General features: G+C 35.7%; 2 protein-coding genes across 2 annotated transcripts in view; one reads left to right on the forward strand and one right to left on the reverse strand.

Moving 5' to 3' along the window:
- ANKAR (ankyrin and armadillo repeat containing) overlaps positions 1 to 20,978 on the forward strand; it is a gene marked incomplete at its 5' end in the record, with an annotated part of 58,546 nt that overhangs the window by 24,543 nt on the left and 13,025 nt on the right. The window contains 6 exons of the mRNA XM_039234738.1: positions 1,969 to 2,210; positions 6,570 to 6,738; positions 13,054 to 13,295; positions 13,466 to 13,619; positions 13,704 to 13,865; positions 19,586 to 19,692. Coding sequence (XP_039090669.1) covers positions 1,969 to 2,210; positions 6,570 to 6,738; positions 13,054 to 13,295; positions 13,466 to 13,619; positions 13,704 to 13,865; positions 19,586 to 19,692 — 1,076 coding nt within the window. The remainder of the gene's footprint in view (positions 1 to 1,968; positions 2,211 to 6,569; positions 6,739 to 13,053; positions 13,296 to 13,465; positions 13,620 to 13,703; positions 13,866 to 19,585; positions 19,693 to 20,978) is intronic.
- The window catches only part of OSGEPL1 (O-sialoglycoprotein endopeptidase like 1), a 29,088-nt gene continuing 27,492 nt past the window's right edge, over positions 19,383 to 20,978 (reverse strand). Inside the window, exon 9 of the mRNA XM_039234704.1 lies at positions 19,383 to 19,424. The gene's annotated coding sequence lies outside the window, so the exon portion shown is untranslated. The remainder of the gene's footprint in view (positions 19,425 to 20,978) is intronic.

The following is a 20,978-nucleotide window of genomic DNA, read 5'->3' on the forward strand; positions in this document are numbered from 1 at the left end:
AATAATATGTAAATACAATGTGTAAATATATATATGTAAAATTTTTAATTACAGTATAGTTGACACACAGTGTTACATTAGTTTCAGGTGCACAACATAGTGATTCAGCATCTCTGTACATTATGCTGTGCTTACCACAAGTGTAGCTACCATCTGTCATTGTGCAATGCTATTACAATACCATTGACTATATCCCCTATGCTGTGGCTTTTATTCCTGTGACTTATTCAATCCATAAATGGAAGACTGTTTCACTCACTCCCACCTTTACCCATTTTACCCATGCCTCTACCCCCCCCCCCCCGGCAACCATCAGTTTGCCCTTTGTATTTATAGGTCTGATTCTACTTTTTTTTTTTGTTTTTAGATTCCACATATAAGTGAAATCATATGGTATTTGTCTTTCTCTGACAACCTTATATTTTATTTCTCATGTGGAAAATGCATACAGTAAAAAAACTATATAAATTCTACTTCTGTAAAACTTTGCAATTTTAAAAATGATACTAAATTACTATACTACCTTTTATATTTACTTTCAATTAGAAATTATCCCTACTCTGTATTTACACAATTTATTTTTTAAATTAAAGTGGGCCACCTGGGTGGCTCAGTCGGTTAAGCATCTGACTTCAGCTCAGGTCATGATCTCGCTGTTCGTTGAGTTCGGGCTGTGTTGGGCTCTGTGCTGACAGCTCAGAGCCTGGAGCCTGCTTTGGATTCTGTGTCTTCCTCTTTCTCTGCTCCTCCCCAACTTGTGCTCTGTCTCTGTCTCTGTCTCAAAAATAAATAAACATTAAAAAAAATAGTAGAGTTTTGTGTGTGTGTGTGTGTATGTGTGTGTGTGATGAGCACCATGTATTGTATGGAAGTGTTAAATCACTCACAATATTTACACCTGAAACTAATATTACCCTGTATATTAACTAACTGAAATTCAGGTAAAAACTTTAAAAAAGAGCAGTTTTTGTGTTTGTAACTAGCTCTGCATTTAGAAGTTAGGTTAATTGTTTGCCCTATATAACCCTAATTTCCTTGTTAATCAAATGATTCCTACCTCATTCAGTAGTTTTGAGAATAGCATTTTCCAATATAACTTTCTGAAGTGATGGAAATGTCTATCTTCACTGTCTAATGTGGTATCCACTACTCTAATGTAAATATTGGGCATATGTCAGAAGCTCCATAAATATTTGTTAAATGAATAAATAAATGAATAAAAAAGTACTATAGGTGGTACCCTAAAACTAACCTTTAGTGTTCCTGAAAACATGTACAAAAATCTCTGTGTCCAAAAAGGAACCTTAGGTAAATAAGTCATGAGGGAGGTTTCATCTCAGGTAGATAAATAAATAAAGCCCTAATTATACAGTTATATTTTCCAACATTTCTTGCATGTTCCAGAGCGTGCTCTTTCTTGCACAGTGGATATAACAAACATCCAATTGAAGCCAATTTTCTATTTTCACCATGGCCAGTGATTTCCATCCTTGAACCAATTATAATTCATGCTTTTTACTAGATTCAGCACTTTTTGTTTTTCAGTTTCTTGTAAAAAAATATGGGTAAAATATAATAAAATGCTCAAATAATTGCATAAATACTGCTACACAAATTTAAATATCCCAAACTGAACTGTACCATAAGGTGGCTCAAGGAATTTATTCATCCATCATTTGAAGCCAAAAGTCCATGGTTCCAAGGCGGCTTAGAGATACCAATATGAAATAATAGGCTTGTGTGCTGTGTGAAAATCAGATGTGTGGATAGGAGAGCTGCCTGAATTGTGGAAAGTACAGAAAGGTGCATTCATATAGTTTCAAATGATAATTTTACAAACATTTTATAGAATTATTTGCTAATTGTCTATATGGCAATGACCATAACCATTATTTAAATCTTACCATGACAAATTAAGCATAAATGGTTATAAATAATTCATGCTTTCTCTTGATTTCTTCATTGCAGGTACCATTCCTGCCTTAATTAATCTATTAAAATGTTCCAAAATAAAATTACAGTGCAAAACAGTCGGGTTATTGAGTAATATCTCAACCCATGCAAGCATCGTGCATGCTATAGTAGAGGCAGAAGGCATTCCAGCTCTGATCAACCTACTGGTTTCTGAAGAACCTGAACTACATTCTCGCTGTGCTCTCATTTTATATGACATTGCTCAACTTGAAAACAAGGATGTTATTGCCAAATATGTAAGTTCTTTTCATAGAGTATCATTTTCACTGACATTCCTTTATGTAGAAGCTAGAAAGGGGGGTGCCTGGGTGTCCTAGCCAGGTCAGTGTCCGATTTCAGCTCAGGTCATGATCTCACAGTTTGGGGGTTCAAGCCTTGCATCGGGCTCTGTGCTGATAGCTCAGAGCCTGGAGCCTGCTTCTGTTCCGTGTCTCCTTCTCTCTCTGCTCCTCTCCTTCCTGTGGTCTGTCTCTCTGAGTCTCAAAAACAAACGTTAAAAAAAATTTAAAAAATAAAAGCTAGAAATGGACATATCCATGTATTATGCAGTGGTGAAACTCCCAGGGACGAAGTCCAATCTCAAGGAAGATGACTAAGAACAAACCTGTCGCAATTCCATGAGTGTTAAAAGTAAACAAGAGCAAACAAAGCACAGCAAAGGGTGTGAGCCTCAGCAGAGGTCTTTCTCCCACAAGACACAGTAGGCTCTGATGGATGCTACCCACACATTGGCGTTTTTGTTGTACCTGAAGAACCTCAAGCCTGAGAAACCTATCACTTTCATAGCAACCAGTAAGCAAGCCTGTTGTTTGTCTAAAGGGAAATGTTATTTGAAACATAACCTTGAAAGGTGTGGTAATAACATTTCCAATAAGAATAAAAATAATATTCAGGGGCGCCTGGGTGGCTTAGTCGGTTAAGCGTCCGACTTTCACTTAGGTCATGATCTCGTGGTTCGTGGGTTCGGGCCCCGCGTCGGGCTCTGTGCTGACTGCCGGCTCAGAGCCTGGAGCCTGTTTCAATCTGTGACTCTCTCTCTCTCTGACCCTCCCCTGCTCACGCTGTCTCTCTCTCTCTTAGAAATAAAACATTAAAAAAAAAAATTAAAAAAAAATATTCAAATAACAATAAAAATCCTGAGGCATGGCCCAGGTGAAAGAACTGTCACAGTCTTGATACACAGGAATGCGAGAGGCCCAGGGAGGACTGTTTCTCAACAGAAATACCTGGTAAAACTATTACCTGAGGTAATACAGAAGGCAGGTCGAGTGCCTACTTAGCTCTCGGATATGGTCGCTTCTTGTTTATGAGAAGGTGTTACAAGAAACGCTACCACATTGGCTATTACTGCTCTGGCTGGAAAATGCAGTCTAACTGTGTACCAGAAAGTTATTTTTTTGTGAACACCAAGCAATCTTTGCCATGCTGTATTTCCTCAAGTGAAACACACTGTATTGTGTCTGTTTAAGTTTGACTTAAGATCTTTCAGGAGAGATTTATAAGATTATTTTTATTGTTTCCTTCAGGTGTTGCTTCACCATGGATTGAATCATTTAGTGTCATAAAATGTACCTTTTTTTGTAGAGTGCAATACTTTTGCCCTGAATTCCATCTTGTCCAGAATTATGTTTGTGATCTGTTTGTTTCCTTTGTACTCTCATGTTTAATTTGGCTCTGCCCATCCTTTTTTAACTTTTTTGAGTCATCTTCTGTTGATTGGTTGGTTGGTTGGTTGGTTATCTTTGGGAAATGTATTAGAAATATATACATCCCAGGCCCACCTCTAGAGTTAGTCTTTACTTATTTAGAATTTATAATCTCCAGTTAATCTAATAATTACCCAGAATTAGGATAAATGTGTCCCTTGAATCAGCATATTAAGGTTATGCTTTGCCATTTACTTTATATTGAGTATAGCTCATTTATATTCATTGATATAATATGTTTAATCTTAGTTCTGTCATAGTTTATTACTATCTTTTTATCTTTAATCTACTACAGTCAGTGTTTTCCTTCACTTTTTATCTTTAAAGTCCAGGACTTATATGTTAACATTAGTTACCTGTTTTCCCTGGACTTGGTATAACCTTTCAACATGTATATTCATTTTCCTTTATTTTTGGAATGCTTTCCTGAATGCATATCTTTAAGTATTTTTTTTTCTGTAGTGTTCTTTTAGTCCATTCACACAATGAGTATGTTTTATGAGTTTATTAAATGGCAGATTCTATTCTAGATGCTGGGGTTATAGCAGTGAACAAAACAGGTAAAGCCCCAGTTTCATGGAATTTGTATTCTACTTGGGAATAGCAAGACCATAAGTAAAGCAAATAAAACAAACATATGTTAGGTGACAACAAGTGGTAGGAGGACAATAAAACAGAGAAGGGGGAGGGGGGAGCTTGGTGAAAAATAATTCACTAAGTCCTGGCATTTGAGTACAGACTTAAAGTAGATGAGAAGATGTTGGGAAGAGTATTCTAGGCAGAGGAAACAAGTGCAAAGTTAATGGAAGCTGGAATGTGCCTGGTATGTTCGAGGAGCAGCAAGAAACCAAGAGTGGCTGAGGGGAGAGAAGCAGGAGATGTTCAGCTGGGTAATGGTGGACCACGTCATGTAGGGTTTTGTGGGCAACTGTCAGACATTTTAGCTTTTGCTCTGAGTATGGTAAGCCACTGAATGATTCTGTTCTGGGAAGTTCCATGAAGAGATTAATATTTATCCTCTGTTGAAATAGGCGGGCAAGTATGGATGTGTCCAGACTAATTGAAAAACTATTATAGTAATCCAGATAACAGATAATGGTGTCTTGAACCAGGATAATGATAGTGAAAATGGTGAGAAGTGATCACATTCTGTATTATATTTTGAAAGTTGAGTTCACCAGGATCTGTGGGAATTGAAAGATCTGGAGGGACCCCAAAGGAGACTAAGAAGGAATGGCCAACAAGGTAGGAGGAAACCTGAAGCATCATTTGTCCTATGAGCTAAATGAAGGAAGTGTTTCAAAGAGGAAAGAATGATCAATAGTGTCAGAGGTATTGAAAGGAGAAAGTCAAATACTGATCATTGCATTTATTGGCCTGAATTAAATGACCACTTCTCTTTGAAAACATTATTTGCATATGATATTACTTTTTCCTGCCTTACATAGCTATCATTTTTTTGCTAGTCCTTTTCCACTCATTGTTTCATTTTATTTCATTTTTCTTTTTTTCTTAATCCTGTCCTTCTTGTCCCTTGCTGTTTTTCAGCATTGTTTATTTTTGTGTGGATTACAATTTGGCTTTTCTTTCTCCACATCTTTCCTGAGCTTCTGTGGCTCCCATTTATTCTTCCCTGTCTCAAAAAAATCTTCCCTGAGCTCTGATGTCTCTCCTGTGCATTCTTGTTTTATAGAAGTGATTGCCTCATTAATTTTTTTCATTGATAATAATGTACCACTTTCAGTAATTTCATCTGTTTTGTGGCAATATTTTTTTGATGAGCATTCTTCATCTGTCATAAGTTTTTCTATTTTTTTCTTAACTATATTTGGACGGATGCTGTTCTAGTTCTGTTCTGATCATTACTCATCTTTGAATTAGTTAAGTTCTCTTTCGTCCGGCTACTTGCAGGAAGTATATATGGGAAAGGGCCCAGTTCTAGACTAGCAAGGATAGGACTTAACCACAGAGCTGTATGCATGGATTCTTTCAGCTTTACTTTTCTCTAAGCCAACAGAGACTGGTACATAGTACCTCACAATATAAGATTCTGTTTCCTCCACAATGCAGAGTCTATCTCTTACTTCACTGAGAGTCTACTTCTTTCAAACATATCTTGTCAGTATGATTCCTTGTCAATCCTTGCCTTCCTTAATGTTTGAAACATTATGCCAAAATGACCCAGGAAAGAGCCTGCTGCCATCCTGCATACCCATTCCTACTATTTCAGAGAGGGAATTGTGTATTTCTTTTTCTGCCCCTCAAGGCAGAGGCACTCATTTCGGACAACTGTGCTCTGCCAGCATTTCCTATGGACAGTGGCCATGGGAGATCTCTCTAATACTTGCTGGTAATTCACACATACTTATTATGGCTCAATATTACAGATGTCTCCTAATTTTATTGAAAATGAGGTTACATTTTTATTTATCTTCCTTAATATTCTTGCATTATTTCTATCAGTAGAGAGAAATGCCACCTATACTCCATTTAAAATTAAGAATTTACATTTAAAAATATTTTTTGTTGTGCAAATTCAATTACCAATTACCAATTACCAGCACAATGTTTACAATGGCAAGTATTTCCAAATTGGCAGTGTATTTAGTTGATCTTACTGAACTGCTTTACTTTTAAGACATTTATTAAATGTTACAGTGACCTTGTAGCCTTAATTTATTTTGGTGTAGAGGAGACTATTTTATGCTCAAAGTTAACTGTCATTTAATGTGACATACCAGTAAACACATTTGTTTATAGGCAATCATTGTCTCCTAATATAAGTGGATATTTATAGCAAGAAAGATTATAGACTTATGTTTTTAAATAAAGATTGCATGAATCTTAAATAATTCCATTGTAATTAATTTTTTGTTTCTTCATCTTTAGAATGGAATCCCAGCTCTGATAAGTCTCTTGAAGTTAGACATAGAAAATGTGCTAGTAAATGTAATGAACTGTATACGAGTATTATGTATAGGGAATGAACAAAATCAAAGAGCAGTGAGAGACCATAAAGGCATCCAACATCTTATCACATTTCTGAGTTCAGATTCAGGTGAGCCTCGATTTCTGTATTATTTTAAGTGGCCGGATATACTGAGTGAAGCAAATACAGGTTGGACTTGTCTTAGATGAAGACATATCCTGTTATCTTAGAATGGATCTAGACATATATAATATAAACTAAATATCTCAAACACTCAAATTAAACACCAAGTTTATAAGAACTGACTAAAACCACAGGTTTTATTAAAAAAAGTTTAACTGGACTTATCTATAAATGGAAATACTGGCATAAATAATGAAAATAATGCAGTTAACATGCCCAGGGACTTGAGTAAATGACTCCCTATATAGAAATAATACATATATTGATCATTGGGAATACATATATTGATCATTGGAATATTTTATAAGTTACAACAAAAAAACTTCAGATTTGCTGTTAGATATTGGTAACAAAATTCAAAGTCATCAGGTCTTTAGGCTACTTATCAGACTCTGAAGTACATATCAGTTCCGAGAACATCACAAGCTATGAGATAGCTCTTGCAGGTACTGCAAATGATCTCTTAGGTTCCATAAGAATTATCTCATTTCAGTGAGCATACACATTACAGAACAAGCTTCAGATCTATGGTTTTCCTCGAATATGAGGGGCTAAAAAATTGGGGAAAAGCTTGGCCTTTTTGTGAAGGAAATAGAAGCTTATTGGGGAGCCTGGGTGGCTTAGCAGGTTAAGCATCTGACTCTTGATCTTGGCTCAGGTCATAATCCCACAGTTTGTGAGTTTGAGCCCCACATCGGGCTCTGTACTGACAGCACTGGGCCTGCTTGAGATTCTGTCTCTCCCTCTCTCTCTCTCCACCCCTTCCCCACTTGAACTTTCTCTCTCTCTCTTTCAAAATAAATAAATAAATTTTTAAAATTTTTAAAAAAAAAGTTTATTGAATACACCATAAGGGAGTGGTAGAGGGGATAGCAAAGGAGAGACTGTCTGCCAAGCTTGCCCATTTTTCTTCCTGCTTAGTTTAATATTTTTCTGGTCTAGCTCTCCAGGAATAAATACAGAAAAAAATGTTGGTTGACATGTAATACAAGGTTATGGATAAAGGGGTTGTTGCAGAGGGCCTTCTTTTACTTTAGACCTTCAAAGTTAAGGAATTATCATCTTCTAATAACCTCTCTCGTATAGGGAAATCATTTGAAAGTCGTTTCCCTTCATTACAAATTCCTAAGGTCATCTGCTTTAACTTGCCCTCCATCAGTAACTATGCTCTACTTTATCATTTGTAAGAATACCATTAAGATAATGTATAGAATCATCCAATCACTCTCCACCATGTTGTACATCTGCAATTAATATAACATGGTATGTCAATTATACTTCGATTAAAAAAAGAATAGCATTAAAGACAGCCAGCTTTTATGCATATTGTAGCCACAGAATTTCTACTTGTTTATAATTACTCTTTCATGTTTATTTATTTTTTGAGAGTGAGAGTGAGCATGAGCAGGGGAGGGGCAGAGAGAGAAGGTGACACAGAATCTGAAGCAGGCTCCAGGCTCCGAGCTGTCAGCACAGAGCCCAATGCAGGGCTTGAACCCATAAGCCATGAACTCATGACCTGAGCCAAAGTCGGCTTAACCGACTTAACCGACTGAGTCACCCAGGTGCCCCTATAATTACTCTTTATTTTATTCTTTGTGTTTTATCTCCTTAATTGAAATTTAAAGACAGGGACTAGTTTTTCCCCTATCATTTTTCATCCTCCCAACCCCAGATGTTAAAACAAAGCACAAACTGTAGAGGCAATTTGAACAAATAATAAATAAATTCATGAAAGAAAGCTATAGAAATAAATTGTTAAAATTGTTTCTTTTGGGGCTCTTGCCCTAACTAAATGAAAATAACTTACCCTACACTATAATCTATGTTACCTCTTCATTCCAAGGAAGGTAATTTTGGAAAAAAAGGAACCTTTTTTTCTCTTCATATATAATTTATAAATACTTTATAATTTTGGAGGTTCAACAAGTAGTTCTCTTGACTTTTAGCAGGGTTGGTAAGTTGTAGTGGGTCACAAAGGAATTTTATTAATTCCAATATCCTCTTAAACATTTGCAACCACTCTAAGATCTCACACATTAAAGTAAAATGGCCCCAGAGTCATAGGCAGTTTCTTGAGACTACGGATTTATTAACATCTCCTTAGTCTTGACCCCTATCTCCAGAAGTTCCTCAACCTTTGCTGAGTTTGGTTTGTTTTAAGCCTTTGCTTCACCCATCTTTAGCTGCTTATTTCACACTCTTCCACATATGTGTGTGTCTGCATGCATATTCTCATTTTCATTCCTACAATGCTACAGATTTCATCTTTTCTGTGGCACACAGTTTTCCTATTCTGTGTCATGAGGCCACCATAGAAATTGAAATATGTAACAGAAAGTATACAAAATACTTTTCAACTGCTAACTATCTGAGCAAAACTGAAAGAGCACCTCATCTTTCTTAGAATGATTATTTATACATTTCACCGCAGATATGTTTTCCAGACTCTCCAGGATGCTATGTAATACATAATATATGCACTCAGTATCTTCTAAAATTTGAAAACTTCAGAATTCTGTTTGCAAGAGTTTTAGATAAAGACTGCCTCTACCATTAAGCTTCTTGCACCTCTTTTTTTTTAAACATTTAAAAAATGTTTATTATTTTTGAGGGAGAGAGAGCACGAGCAGGGGAGGGGGAGAGAGAGGGAGACACAGAATCTGAAGCAGGCTCCAAATTCCGAGCTGTTAGCACAGAGCCCAATGCGGGGCTTGAACCCATGAAACATGGGATCATGACCTGAGCTGATGTCGGACACTTTACTGACTGAGCCACCCAGGCACCCCTTATTGCACCTAACTCTCAAAGTTGGAGTTCCTTGGGCTTTTCTCTTCTCATTCTTTCTTTTCTTTTCTTTTTCTTTTCTCTTTTCTTTCTTTCATTCTCTTTTTCTTTCTTTCTTTCTCTTTTTTCTTTCTTTCCTTTCTTTCTCTTTCTTTCTTTCTCTCTCTCTTTCCTTTCCTTTCCTTTCCTTTCCTTTCCTTTCCTTTCCTTTCCTTTCCTTTCCTTTCCTTTCTTTCCTTTTTCTTTCACACAGCACACTCTCCTAAGCAATTCTATTTACTCTTCAGAACTTTGTTATGGTTATAATCTATTCTTTCTAGTTCTGTATCCAAACTCCCGACTTCTCCTTTGAACTTTAGAGCTAGTTTGGATTATTGAGGGGCAAAGACAGCTCTTCTCCCTTTAGAATTTGGATACAATTGATAATAGACGCAGGAATCAAAGAGAGATAAAAACTTCAGCCTTATTGCTTGCTTTGAGAAAACATCAAACAACAATAGTGCCAAAATGAACCTAAACCATGCATTAGCAATGACCCATTCTCCAAATTAAGAAATTATGTAACTCACTATTCCTTTTATGGGAGAAATGAGTAATGTGCCTCTGTGGGAAGTGAGAGAAGGAATTTACACTTTTTGAACTCAGATAGCAGTAAAGAGTAAGATAAAGAATGATACCCCACATTCTCTTAATTTTATTAACCTATTGGGCTGAACAACATTCCAGGTGTTTAACTAGAGTGATGTATGTAAAATGAAAAGTTAATCATATCTTTTCCCTACTTTATTTTTTTTAAGTTTATTTATTTATTTTGAGAGACAGCATGAGTTGTGGAGGGGCAGAGAAAGAGGGAGACTGAGAATCCCAAGCTGACTCCACATCATCAGTACAGAGCCCGATGTGGGGCTTGAACTCATGAAAGTGTAAGATCATAAGCTGAGCCAAAACCAAGAGTCTGACACCTAACCAACTGAGCCACCCAGGCATCTCTCTATACCTTCCTTTAAATAGTTCACTAGCTCTTTGTCACCTAGGATAAAGTCCGACTTCCTATCATAGTCTAGAAGCCCTTCTAACCTTCCAACTCCAAAAGGAAATGACCTTCCTATCACTCCCTTCCTCTCTTATTTTACTCTAAAGTAGTATGGAACCTATTGCTATTTCATACTTCTGGCCTTTGGCTTGCTCCACAAGGTCAAGAACTTGTGTCTTGTTGGTTCATCACTGTTTCCCAGTGCCTAGGATAGTGCCTGGAATGTAGGAGCTCCTCAGTAAAGTATTTGCTGAAAACACAAATGGCTGAATGATGAAAATATTCATAGCAAAAAGTTAATATATTTGATATAAGTGATATAGATAAATTGACATGAACAAAAGGCCTTAACAGAGAGAGAACTAACCCAAATAGTCTATGAAAGAACAAATGTTGGATATAGAGTCTGCCTGTTTGGATAAAAAAATGACTTCTGTGCATTTTTTGAATTTTTGAAACATATGTCTTACATATGAAAACACACACACACACACACACATACATACACACAAACACACACACACAATTAGATCTCTAAGTCTACCAGGGGGAAACTAAAATTGAAACCAAACAGAAACAAATGAATTCAACTGTACTTCAAAGGGATTACATAAAGATTTTAAAGGAAGAAAAAAAATGAATACAAGTGATTTTTGAACATAGCACTTCCCTATACAAACACACACACACACACACACACACACACACACACACACACACACAAAACTGCAAACATATCTTGAATTCTTCTTAGTGGATTTGTATTTCATAGTGATATGGCTGAAACAGCTCTGAACTGTTAAAGTATTAAAAGTATTGTAGAACCGAACATGTGAATAAATGTGTTGAATAGTATTTGGGTTCTCACTGTGAAAAGGATACAGCACATGGAAAGGCAATAAAGAATCCTGTGGTGTTGGGTTGGAACTGGAAAACTGGAAATACATACATTTTTCTAGTCTTGTCTACTAAGAGTCTAGAAGAAATGATACGTAAGTAACAATGAACACATCTAGTATTCAAATCTTTATTTCTAAGTACCATTCCTCATTAAAAGGAACCAGGACTTCTTGGACAAATGGCTTATTTCAGGGGTGGAGCAGAGCAGGTACATGGTGAGTCTGAAACATCATACTGTGACAGAAACATCATATTGTAAAAAACAAAAAAAGTTAAAAAATGATGGATATATATCAATTATTGCTGAATCTTGGGAGAGTTCTCGGATTTATTCTTGCAACTTTCCTGTATGTTTTAAAGAGAATGAGTATAACTGGTTAAAAAACATATATGAAATTGTTTAGTCTCAATAGTAATCAAAAATATGAAATGGGAGATACAATTTTTTGCCTATCAAATTAGCTAAATTTATGAATTTATTCTTAATGATAATACCTGTACTTAAAAAGATACAGCAACACTGAAACGCTTATACTCTGATAATGAAAGGCTCAGATGCAATAATCAATTTTGGAAAGTAATTTAATGTGATATATTAAATTATTCCAGTAATTCCTGGTACTCTATACTAAAGGAAAAAACAAGAAGGAAAAATACCTTATGTGCCAACATTTCTCCTAAACATTGTTTAAAATAGTGAAAGTTGGAAACACCATGTATTTTTTAAAACTGTGAGGTTTTTCTACCAGTCAGTGTGCCTGGCTGGCTCAGTCGGTTAAGCATCTGGCTCTTGAGTTTGGCTCATGGCTCATGAAATTGAGCCCTGTGCTGTCAGCCCAGAGCCTACTTGGGATTCTCTCTCTCCCTTTCTCTCTGCTCCTCCCCCATTTGCACTCATTTTCTCTCAAAATAAATAAATAAACTTTAAAAAATAAAAATGTGAATGGCTAAGGAAATGTAATACATTCATTAATGAATATTTGGGAGACAATGATGTTCATAAAGAACAGGAAAATGTTTTACTGGTAAATTAAAATACAGGATTTATAGTACAACATTTATATCTAGATACAACATCTAGACATTTATATAAAATGTCTAGAACACTATATAAATATGTCTTTTCACTTTAAAAATGAATGAGAATGGGGCACCTGGGTAGCTCAGTTGGCTAAGTGTCCAACTCTTGATCTCTGTTCAGGTCATGATCTCATGGTTTGTGAGTTCGAGCCCCTATCAGGATCTGTGCTCTTGGCACAGAGCCTCCTTGGGCTTCTCTCTCCCTCTCTCTCTGCCCCTCCACTGCTCTCTCTCTCTCAGAATAAATAAGTAAACTTTTTTTTTTAAAACAGTGAATGAGATTAAATGAAATATTTGTGTTTGGGTGGTGAGAATCTGGATGGTTTTATTTCTATTTTTATTTTCTAAATTTTTACACACTCTGTAAGTTTGATTCTATAATATGAGAATCTAATGAAAAGTTGCATTTTCTTAAATATTTTTAAAAGATTTATTTAACTGTTTCTTAAATTGATGTGAAGATGTGTTGAAGGCTGTATCATCCGCTACGATTGCTGAGGTGGCACGTGACAACAGGGAAGTGCAGAACGCTATGGCTTCAGAAGGAGCCATTCCTCCTCTGGTGGCTCTTTTTAAAGGGAAACACCTTAGTGTCCAAGTCAAGGGTGCAATGGCTGTGGAATCGCTGGCAAGTTACAACCCGTCTATACAGAGAGAATTTCTGGAAAAATCATTAAGCAAATATCTTTTAAAACTCCTCAAGGTAGGAATGTTTATGATTACTTGTCATTTTTCTTAGGCAAAGTATTCAATATTGAATTTCATAAAGTGAAAAGAAAACTATAACCAATTCTAGAATAAACCTTTTATAAAGCATTCCTACAGCGTTCCATCGATGCTCATTGAAAGAATGGAATATGTATTTTTTAATAGGCGTTTCAAATAGATGTTAAGGAACAAGGAGCTGTAGCCCTTTGGGCCTTGGCTGGTCAAACGCTGAAACAACAGAAGTATATGGCAGAGCAGATTGGATACAACTTTATAATAAACATGCTTCTGTCACCATCAGCTAAAATGCAGTATGTTGGTGAGTTCTTTCCTATGCATCCATCTGCACAATGTAAGGCAGCATGCTGAAGTATCAGACATGTTTCTTGCTTTTCTTTACCAGGAGGTGAAGCAGTCATAGCTCTAAGTAAGGACAGCAGGATGCACCAAAATCAAATATGTGAAGGGAATGGAATTGCACCATTGGTTCGCTTACTAAGGATCAATAAAATAGCTGAAGGCACACTTCTGAGTGTCATCAGAGCAGTGGGGTCCATTTGTATTGGTTTGTAATTATTTCCTCAATTTTTAAAATATAAGTAAGATTCTTCCTTTCCTCTCTGTCCCCATTGATAGAGCCCTAAAGCATATTTAATTTATAAAAGGCTTACCATTTTTTTTTATTTCTCCAAGGCATTAATGAGTAAAAGTGGTGTAATTAATAATTTTATATCCATTTTGCCCTTGAACTTTGGTTATAAAGGGTAATAAGGACAATGATCCTTGGCTATTTTAGGTTAAAAGAATCTCATGTTTCTCTGAGTGTAAGAGAAAAATATTTCTTCTTTTGAATATCAGGAACTGTATGTTTTATATGGAGTTTTTAATGTTGGGGCACATTTTTAAATTCCAGTCTTTTTCCATGATTCTTTCTTTATAAAGTGGCCAGTAGGTCTAGCTGTTCTTTCATTGAAAAAGAGTTAACTTTTTGGGATATCTGTAAAAGTGCTGTCAGTGCTTGATCTACCAAAAAGAAAAATTTGTGTTCTTTTCTGACCTTCTGAATGTATAGGGCTTATTGTAGACTGTTTCTTATAGATAAGAAAAAAAGTCCTTTATTTTTAGTTGATTGTATTTCCTCAAAAAATAGTCTAGCTGGAATGCAGAATGTAGGAACTGGTTCCAAAAAGATTTGTTTCTCCTTACTTGAAAAAGCTACTCTGAAGAAATTCATTAAATTCCAAGACAATCAGTCAGACAAAATAATGTGTCTTTTTCCAGCCAGAGCCTATGATATAAATTATAGATCGTTCTAAAATTTTAATAGATGATAACATATATACAATACCTTGTGTGTGTGCACGTGTATGCAATTTCTTCTCATTAGTTTACTTCAAAGCTGTCTACATTTGCCATAGATAAGGGATTCTCCAGTAGAACTACAGAAGAAAACTCTTGATTTCAAATTTACTAGTTTAGACTGGTTATATACCTACACACACTTTCCTTTTTTTTCCTCATCATGTTCATGTTTTCTTCTAGGATCTTAAAACATATTTAACATATTTAAAATGGCTGTTTTAACTTCCCTGTAACTAGTTTCAGCATCTAAATCATTTCTGGGTCTCTTTCTTTCTTTCTTTTTTTTTTAACTTTTTTTTGTTTTTTAATGTCTTTATTTTGAGAGACAGACAGAGAGTGAGCAGGGGAGGGACAGAGAGAGAGAGGGAGACACAGAGTGTGAAACAGGCTCCAGGCTCTGAGCTGTCAGCACAGAGCCCGATGTGGGGCTCGAACCCACAGACTGTGAGATCATGACCTGAGTGGAAGTCGGACGCTTCATCAACTGAGCCACCCAGGCGCCCCTCTGGGTCTCTTTCTATTAGATGATTATTTTCCCCCTGATTATGAATCATATTTTCCTACTTCTTTGCATGCCTAGAACAATTCATATGTGGGTTTTTTAAAGATTTACTAAAATAATTTACATATAATAAAGTATTTAAGTAAAATATACAATAGAATAAAATATAAAAATACATTAAACTGGGGGCACCTGGGTGGCTCCATTGGTTAAGTGTCTGACTCTTGATTTTGACTCGGTTATAATCTCACAATTTGTGAGATTGAGCTCTGCATCAGGCTCCATTCTGTCACCACAGACTGCTTGGGATTCGCTCTTTTCCCCTCTTTCTGCCCTTCCCAAAATGTTCTGTCTCAACATAAATAAATAAACTTAAAAAATACATTAAACTGTACAATTTGATGAATTTTGACATACGCTTTCAGCTGTGACACCATCACCAGAATCAGATAAATGAATATCACCATCACCTCCAATGGTTTCATCGTGTGCCTTTGCTCTCTCTTTGTACTTCCCTTCCCAGAGAACCACTAATCTGTATTCTATCATTATAGATTAGTCTGTATTTTCTAGAATCTTATGTAAATGGATATACATATATACTTTTTTCTTGTTTATTTCACTCAACAGTTATTTTGACATTTATGCATATTATTATTTTTTTTTTATCAATAGTTCACTTTTTAACGCAGAGCACTATTCCATTGTATGGAATTATTACCTACGTACATACATATCCTTTTGGTTCTGTTTTTCTGGAAAATACTGATTAATACATAGATATACTATGATTTGTTGATCCATGCACCCACTGATGGACACTTAGATTGTTTCCAGTTTCTTGCTATTGTAAATAAAACCGCTATGAACATTTGTGTATAAGTTTTCAGGCCGACACAAATGTTTTCATTTTTGGAGGTGAATACCTAAAAGTAGGACTGCTGGAACATATGAGAGGTGTTTAACTTTTAGAGAAACTGCCAGACTGTTTTCAATCATGTGTTATCACTTTGCATTCCTCCTAGCAGTGTATGAGAATTCCAGCAGCTTCAGATACTCATCATCACTTAGCATGATGATTTTAGCCATTGTAGCGGTGTGCAGTGAATCTCACTGTGGTTTTAACTTGTTTTTCCCTAATGGTTAGTGATACAGAACACCCTTTCATGTGCTCATTTGCCATTAGTGTATCCTCTTTGGTAAAGAGTCTGTTCAGATATCTTGCCCATTTTAAAAATTGTGATGTCTTGTTGAGTTGTAAGCATTCCTTATATGTTCTAGATACAAATCATCTGTTAGATGTATGTTTTGCATCTATTTTGCCCAGTCTATGGTGGGTCCTTCCATTTTTGGAATAAAAATGTTTTTATTTTATTTTAATGTTTATTTTTGAGAAAGAGAGCATATGTGAGGTGGGGGAGGGGCAGAGAAAGAGGGTCAGAAGCCGGCTCTGAGCTGACAGCACTGACAGCAGAGAGCCTGATGCAAGGGCTTAAACTCACAAAGCATGCACGAGATCATGACCTGACCTGAAGTCAGACACTTAACCTACTGAGCCACACAGGTGCCCCTGTAACAGGGTCTTTTGGAGAGCAAAAGCTTTTAATTTTGATTAAATCAAATGTATTGATATTTAAAAATTTTTTAGTTCATAGGTTTTGTGTCCCCTTTAAGAAATCTCTGCCAAACTCAAGATCATAAAGGCTTTCTGTTTTCCTCTATTTAGATGTATGATCTATATGATTTAATTTTTGTATATGGCTGAGATTGATTTTTTTTGCACATGGCTATCCAACTGCTTCAGCCTCATTTATTGAAAAGATTACCTTTCCCCCACTGAATTTTTGTGGGTCTATTTATGGACTTTTTATTCTGTTCTACTTACCTATCTGTTTATCTTTATCCTATACTCACTCACTGTCTTAATTATTGGAAGTTTATAGTAAATCTTGAAAGCAGAAAATGTAAGTCCTTCAACTTTGCTATTCTTTTTCAGAGTTGTTTCAAAGTCTCCCAATACATAAACACAGTGTACCTCTCTACTTGCTTAGGTCTTCTTTAATATCTCTCAGCAAGGATTCCTAGTTCCCAACACATAGTTTTTGTACATATTTTATCTTAGGTATTATGTATTTTTAAATCATGTATAATAAATTTGATTGAATGCTGGACATTGTGAGTTGTAAACTGATAAATGCTGGATTTTATGGTTTTCCTTTAAATGGAGTTAGGCTCTGTGAGGCTTTGTGGTTATCTTTTCTTGGGATCAGTTTGATCCTTTTTCAGCTAACTTTTAAGCTTTCTTTTTTTTTTAAATTTTTTAATGTTTTATTTATTTCTGAGAGAGAGAGACAGCGTGAGCAGGGGAGGGTCAGAGAGAGAGGGAGTCACAGAATCTGAAACAGGCTCCAGGCTCTGAGCTAGCTGTGAGCACAGAGCCCGTTGTAGGGCTCGAACCCATGAACCGTGAGATCATGACCTGAGCTGAAGTCGGGACACTTAACCAACTGAGCCACCCAGGCACCCCTAACTCTTAAGCTTTCTTAGCACAACTCTACAGCAGCATTCACTCTGGAACTAACTCAACTCCACCATTAAGATGATACAGTTCCAAGGACTCAATTCCTTGTATAATACCTTGAGTTATGAGGTATCTGAACTCTGGCCAGAGAGCACAAACCATTCCTAGCCCTATGTGAGCTCTAAGAATTGTTTAGCTTATTTCTTATAGTGTTTCTTTCCCCAACCTAGTGGAATTTCATCTCATTATTAACATGTGAAAATTCAAAGATTTGAGAGTGTTTTTCTTTTCACACCACAATCATCTTATCATAATCATTATTATTAAAAATATTCATTCTGAGGGGACCTGCCTCCAGCACCTTCACCATTGGAAATCTCCTTGGTTACTCCTTTCCCACCTACTCTGAAGCGAGCAACCCCCTCTCTGTGCTTTAAGTGTATTTTTCTATACCTCTGTAAAAGCACTTACTGCATTTATTGAAGTCATGTAGCATGTATTGCATGTATATAGTTGCTTCCCCTATAGCATATAAACTCCTTGGGGACAGAGATTCTAATTCCTCTCTTCAGTCCTACTTCCTACCTCAATTCCTGGTACATTAGGCATTCAATACCTGTCAGCTGAATCAAGAATATTCATGTGAGGCTCCTGGGTGGCTAAGTCAGTAAAGCATCCAATTCTTGACTTCGGCTCAGGTCATGATTTCAGGGTTGTGAGATCTAGCCTTGCATCCGGGTCCATGCTGGGTGTGGAACCTGCTTAAGATTCTCTCTCTCTCTCTCTCTCTCTCTCTCTCTCTCTCTCATCTTCTTTCCCTCCCTCTACCTTCCCTCCTACTCCACTCACAAGTGGGGAAAGACAGCAGACAGGAAGGAAGGAAGGAAGGAAGGAAGGAAGGAAGGAAGGAAGGAAAGAAAGAAAGAAAGAAAGAAAGAAAGAAAGAGAAGACAGAAAGACAGAAAGAAAAGACAGAAAGAAAGACCGAAAAAAAGACAGAAAGAAAGAATATTCATGTAATCAGTGTCTGTGTATATCCCTGGGTGTCCAGTGGGGGGCTAGGGACAAGGAAACAAACATGTTTTTTGCTGCATTTCTGGCAGTTCCTTCAAGCTTCCCCAGAGGATAATAAGTAGGTGACTTCTCTTTATTGTTCAGAGAGAGGGCTGATCTTGTATTTATACTTAAGTATATAAACCCACAGTGTATGTGTTGTGATTTTTGTTGGAAGAAGAAAAGAATTAAAATTATTTGTACATGTCCATTAGACAGAGATGACTTTTAAATTGAGATTAAGCCTATAATTTAAAGTATTATGTTATAAAAGAAGACAGTAAGATTATCTTTTTAGTATGTGTATTTAAGGGACCTAGAATTATTAATCAGGTGATTTATTCTAGTCATTTTTATAAAATTTATTTTTTATGGAATACAATAGTACCTATAAACTTAAGTACCTTGCAAATAATAAATCATCAAAAAATGATAGCTATTATACTATTATTCCTTGATAGGCTAGCATTTCTTATTTCTTTGTTTTGTGACTATTAGAAAACCATCCACACTTCTAATAGTAATTTTTCCATGTTTATTCACTTCGTCTTTTAACAAAATTAATTCAAGAGGCACCTGGGTGGCTCAGTCCGTTAAGCATCCAGCTCTTGATCTCGGCTCAGGTCTTGATCTCAGGGTTGTAAGTCTGAGCTCCACACTGGGCTCCATGCTGGGCGTGGTGCCTACTTAAAAAAAATTAATTCAGGTAAAATAGTGTTGACACAGAATTTCCTTTTGTAACTTATTAACCATATTATGCTAGAACACTTTATCAACCAAACATATCAAACTATTTTTGGCATTACCATACCAGAAATATTATTTTATTGATATGTATGTTTTCCAGGTGTTGCTCATACAAGTAATCCTGTCAGTCAACAATTTGTTGCAGAGGAAAATGCCTTTCCAGTACTTATCCAATTACTGAGAAACCACCCTTCTCCTAACATTAAGGTATATAAAAGGTTTTAAGTTATTTTTTTCTGATACAGTAAATATGACTTTCCAAGAATAAATTGTATCTTCGTGGAAGTTTACAAGTATACTAGAAGAATTTAACCTTTTGAACAAAATCCTAGAAGTTTTAAATAAAAGTTGCAAAAATGTAGTAAAGATAAAATAAATTTTATTAAAATATTAAATTTTCAAATAATTAAGTCTTGTGTCCTTTCTCATCAAAGTTTTATTCCTCAGATATTTGGTTATTCACAGAATTTCTTCCCTACTTCCTCAGATATTGGTTGCTAAAACTGGGTAGGGCTAATGAGGATATGTGATTTATGTAGCAAAAATTCTCAAATTTAAGTGATTCATGTCAGTGTTAACCACCAAAGCAACCCTATCTTCTACCAAGCAGCCTGTGTTGGCCAGCACTAGTAGTTTTCTCAAATGTGAACATCACAAATATCCTACAAGTTATTTAACAGTCATTCACTCTTCTATTTACTTCTAGTAAACTGCTTTTAATAAAATGACATTTGCATATATTCAAATCCTTTACCAAAGCTTTGGAAATTTATGACATCTAGTGTTGGCCAGGCAGGGAATTATAAAAATACATTTTCTCTTCAAAATTTGGTTATGAGTTGTGTTGGAAATGAGAAAACAGAAATATGTAAGTAAATACAGCATAATTTCTTTTAAGGAATGTGTTATCAGAAAAGATGTTAGAAGTTATGCAGCTTTTCTGCCTATGAAAGAGATTATTCTATTATAGGAGTTGATTAGGGAAACGAAAGGAGCATATGCTTGCAATTTTTTGGCTCGAATTATATGTAAAAACTAAACTGACTTTCAAAATACAAATAAATTTCATACCATGGAAAATGCCACATAAGAATACATTTTTATTTTAAAACCTGCATTTTCATGGCAAGACAGTTTACTTCAATTGTGTCCATCCATATTTCAGTATATATTTTCAACGAGTTCTTCAACTTGTTAAAAACATAACATCAATATATTTCAATACTTTTCTTCAAGTAAGATTCTATAGTAAGCAAAATACTTTTGCAATAAGTATGCTTTTCAAATTCATAACATTTTTCATAGATGTGCATCATGTAATTAATCTTAAAAAACTTTCTGTTGAGTCCCAACAATAAACAAGGTTCATTTACATCCTCCTAAAAGGCTTCAGAATGTGAATTAAATGACTTCAGAACTGCAGCAAAACTATTCTTCGAGACTACTTCCCAGTCTTGGGAATTTTTTGCTTAAATGATGGGCATTCTATTGAA

The sequence above is a fragment of the Hyaena hyaena genome, unplaced genomic scaffold, assembly GCF_003009895.1.
Source record: "Hyaena hyaena isolate Hyena2069 unplaced genomic scaffold, ASM300989v1 scaffold_92, whole genome shotgun sequence".
Classification (NCBI taxonomy): Eukaryota; Metazoa; Chordata; class Mammalia; order Carnivora; family Hyaenidae; genus Hyaena; species Hyaena hyaena.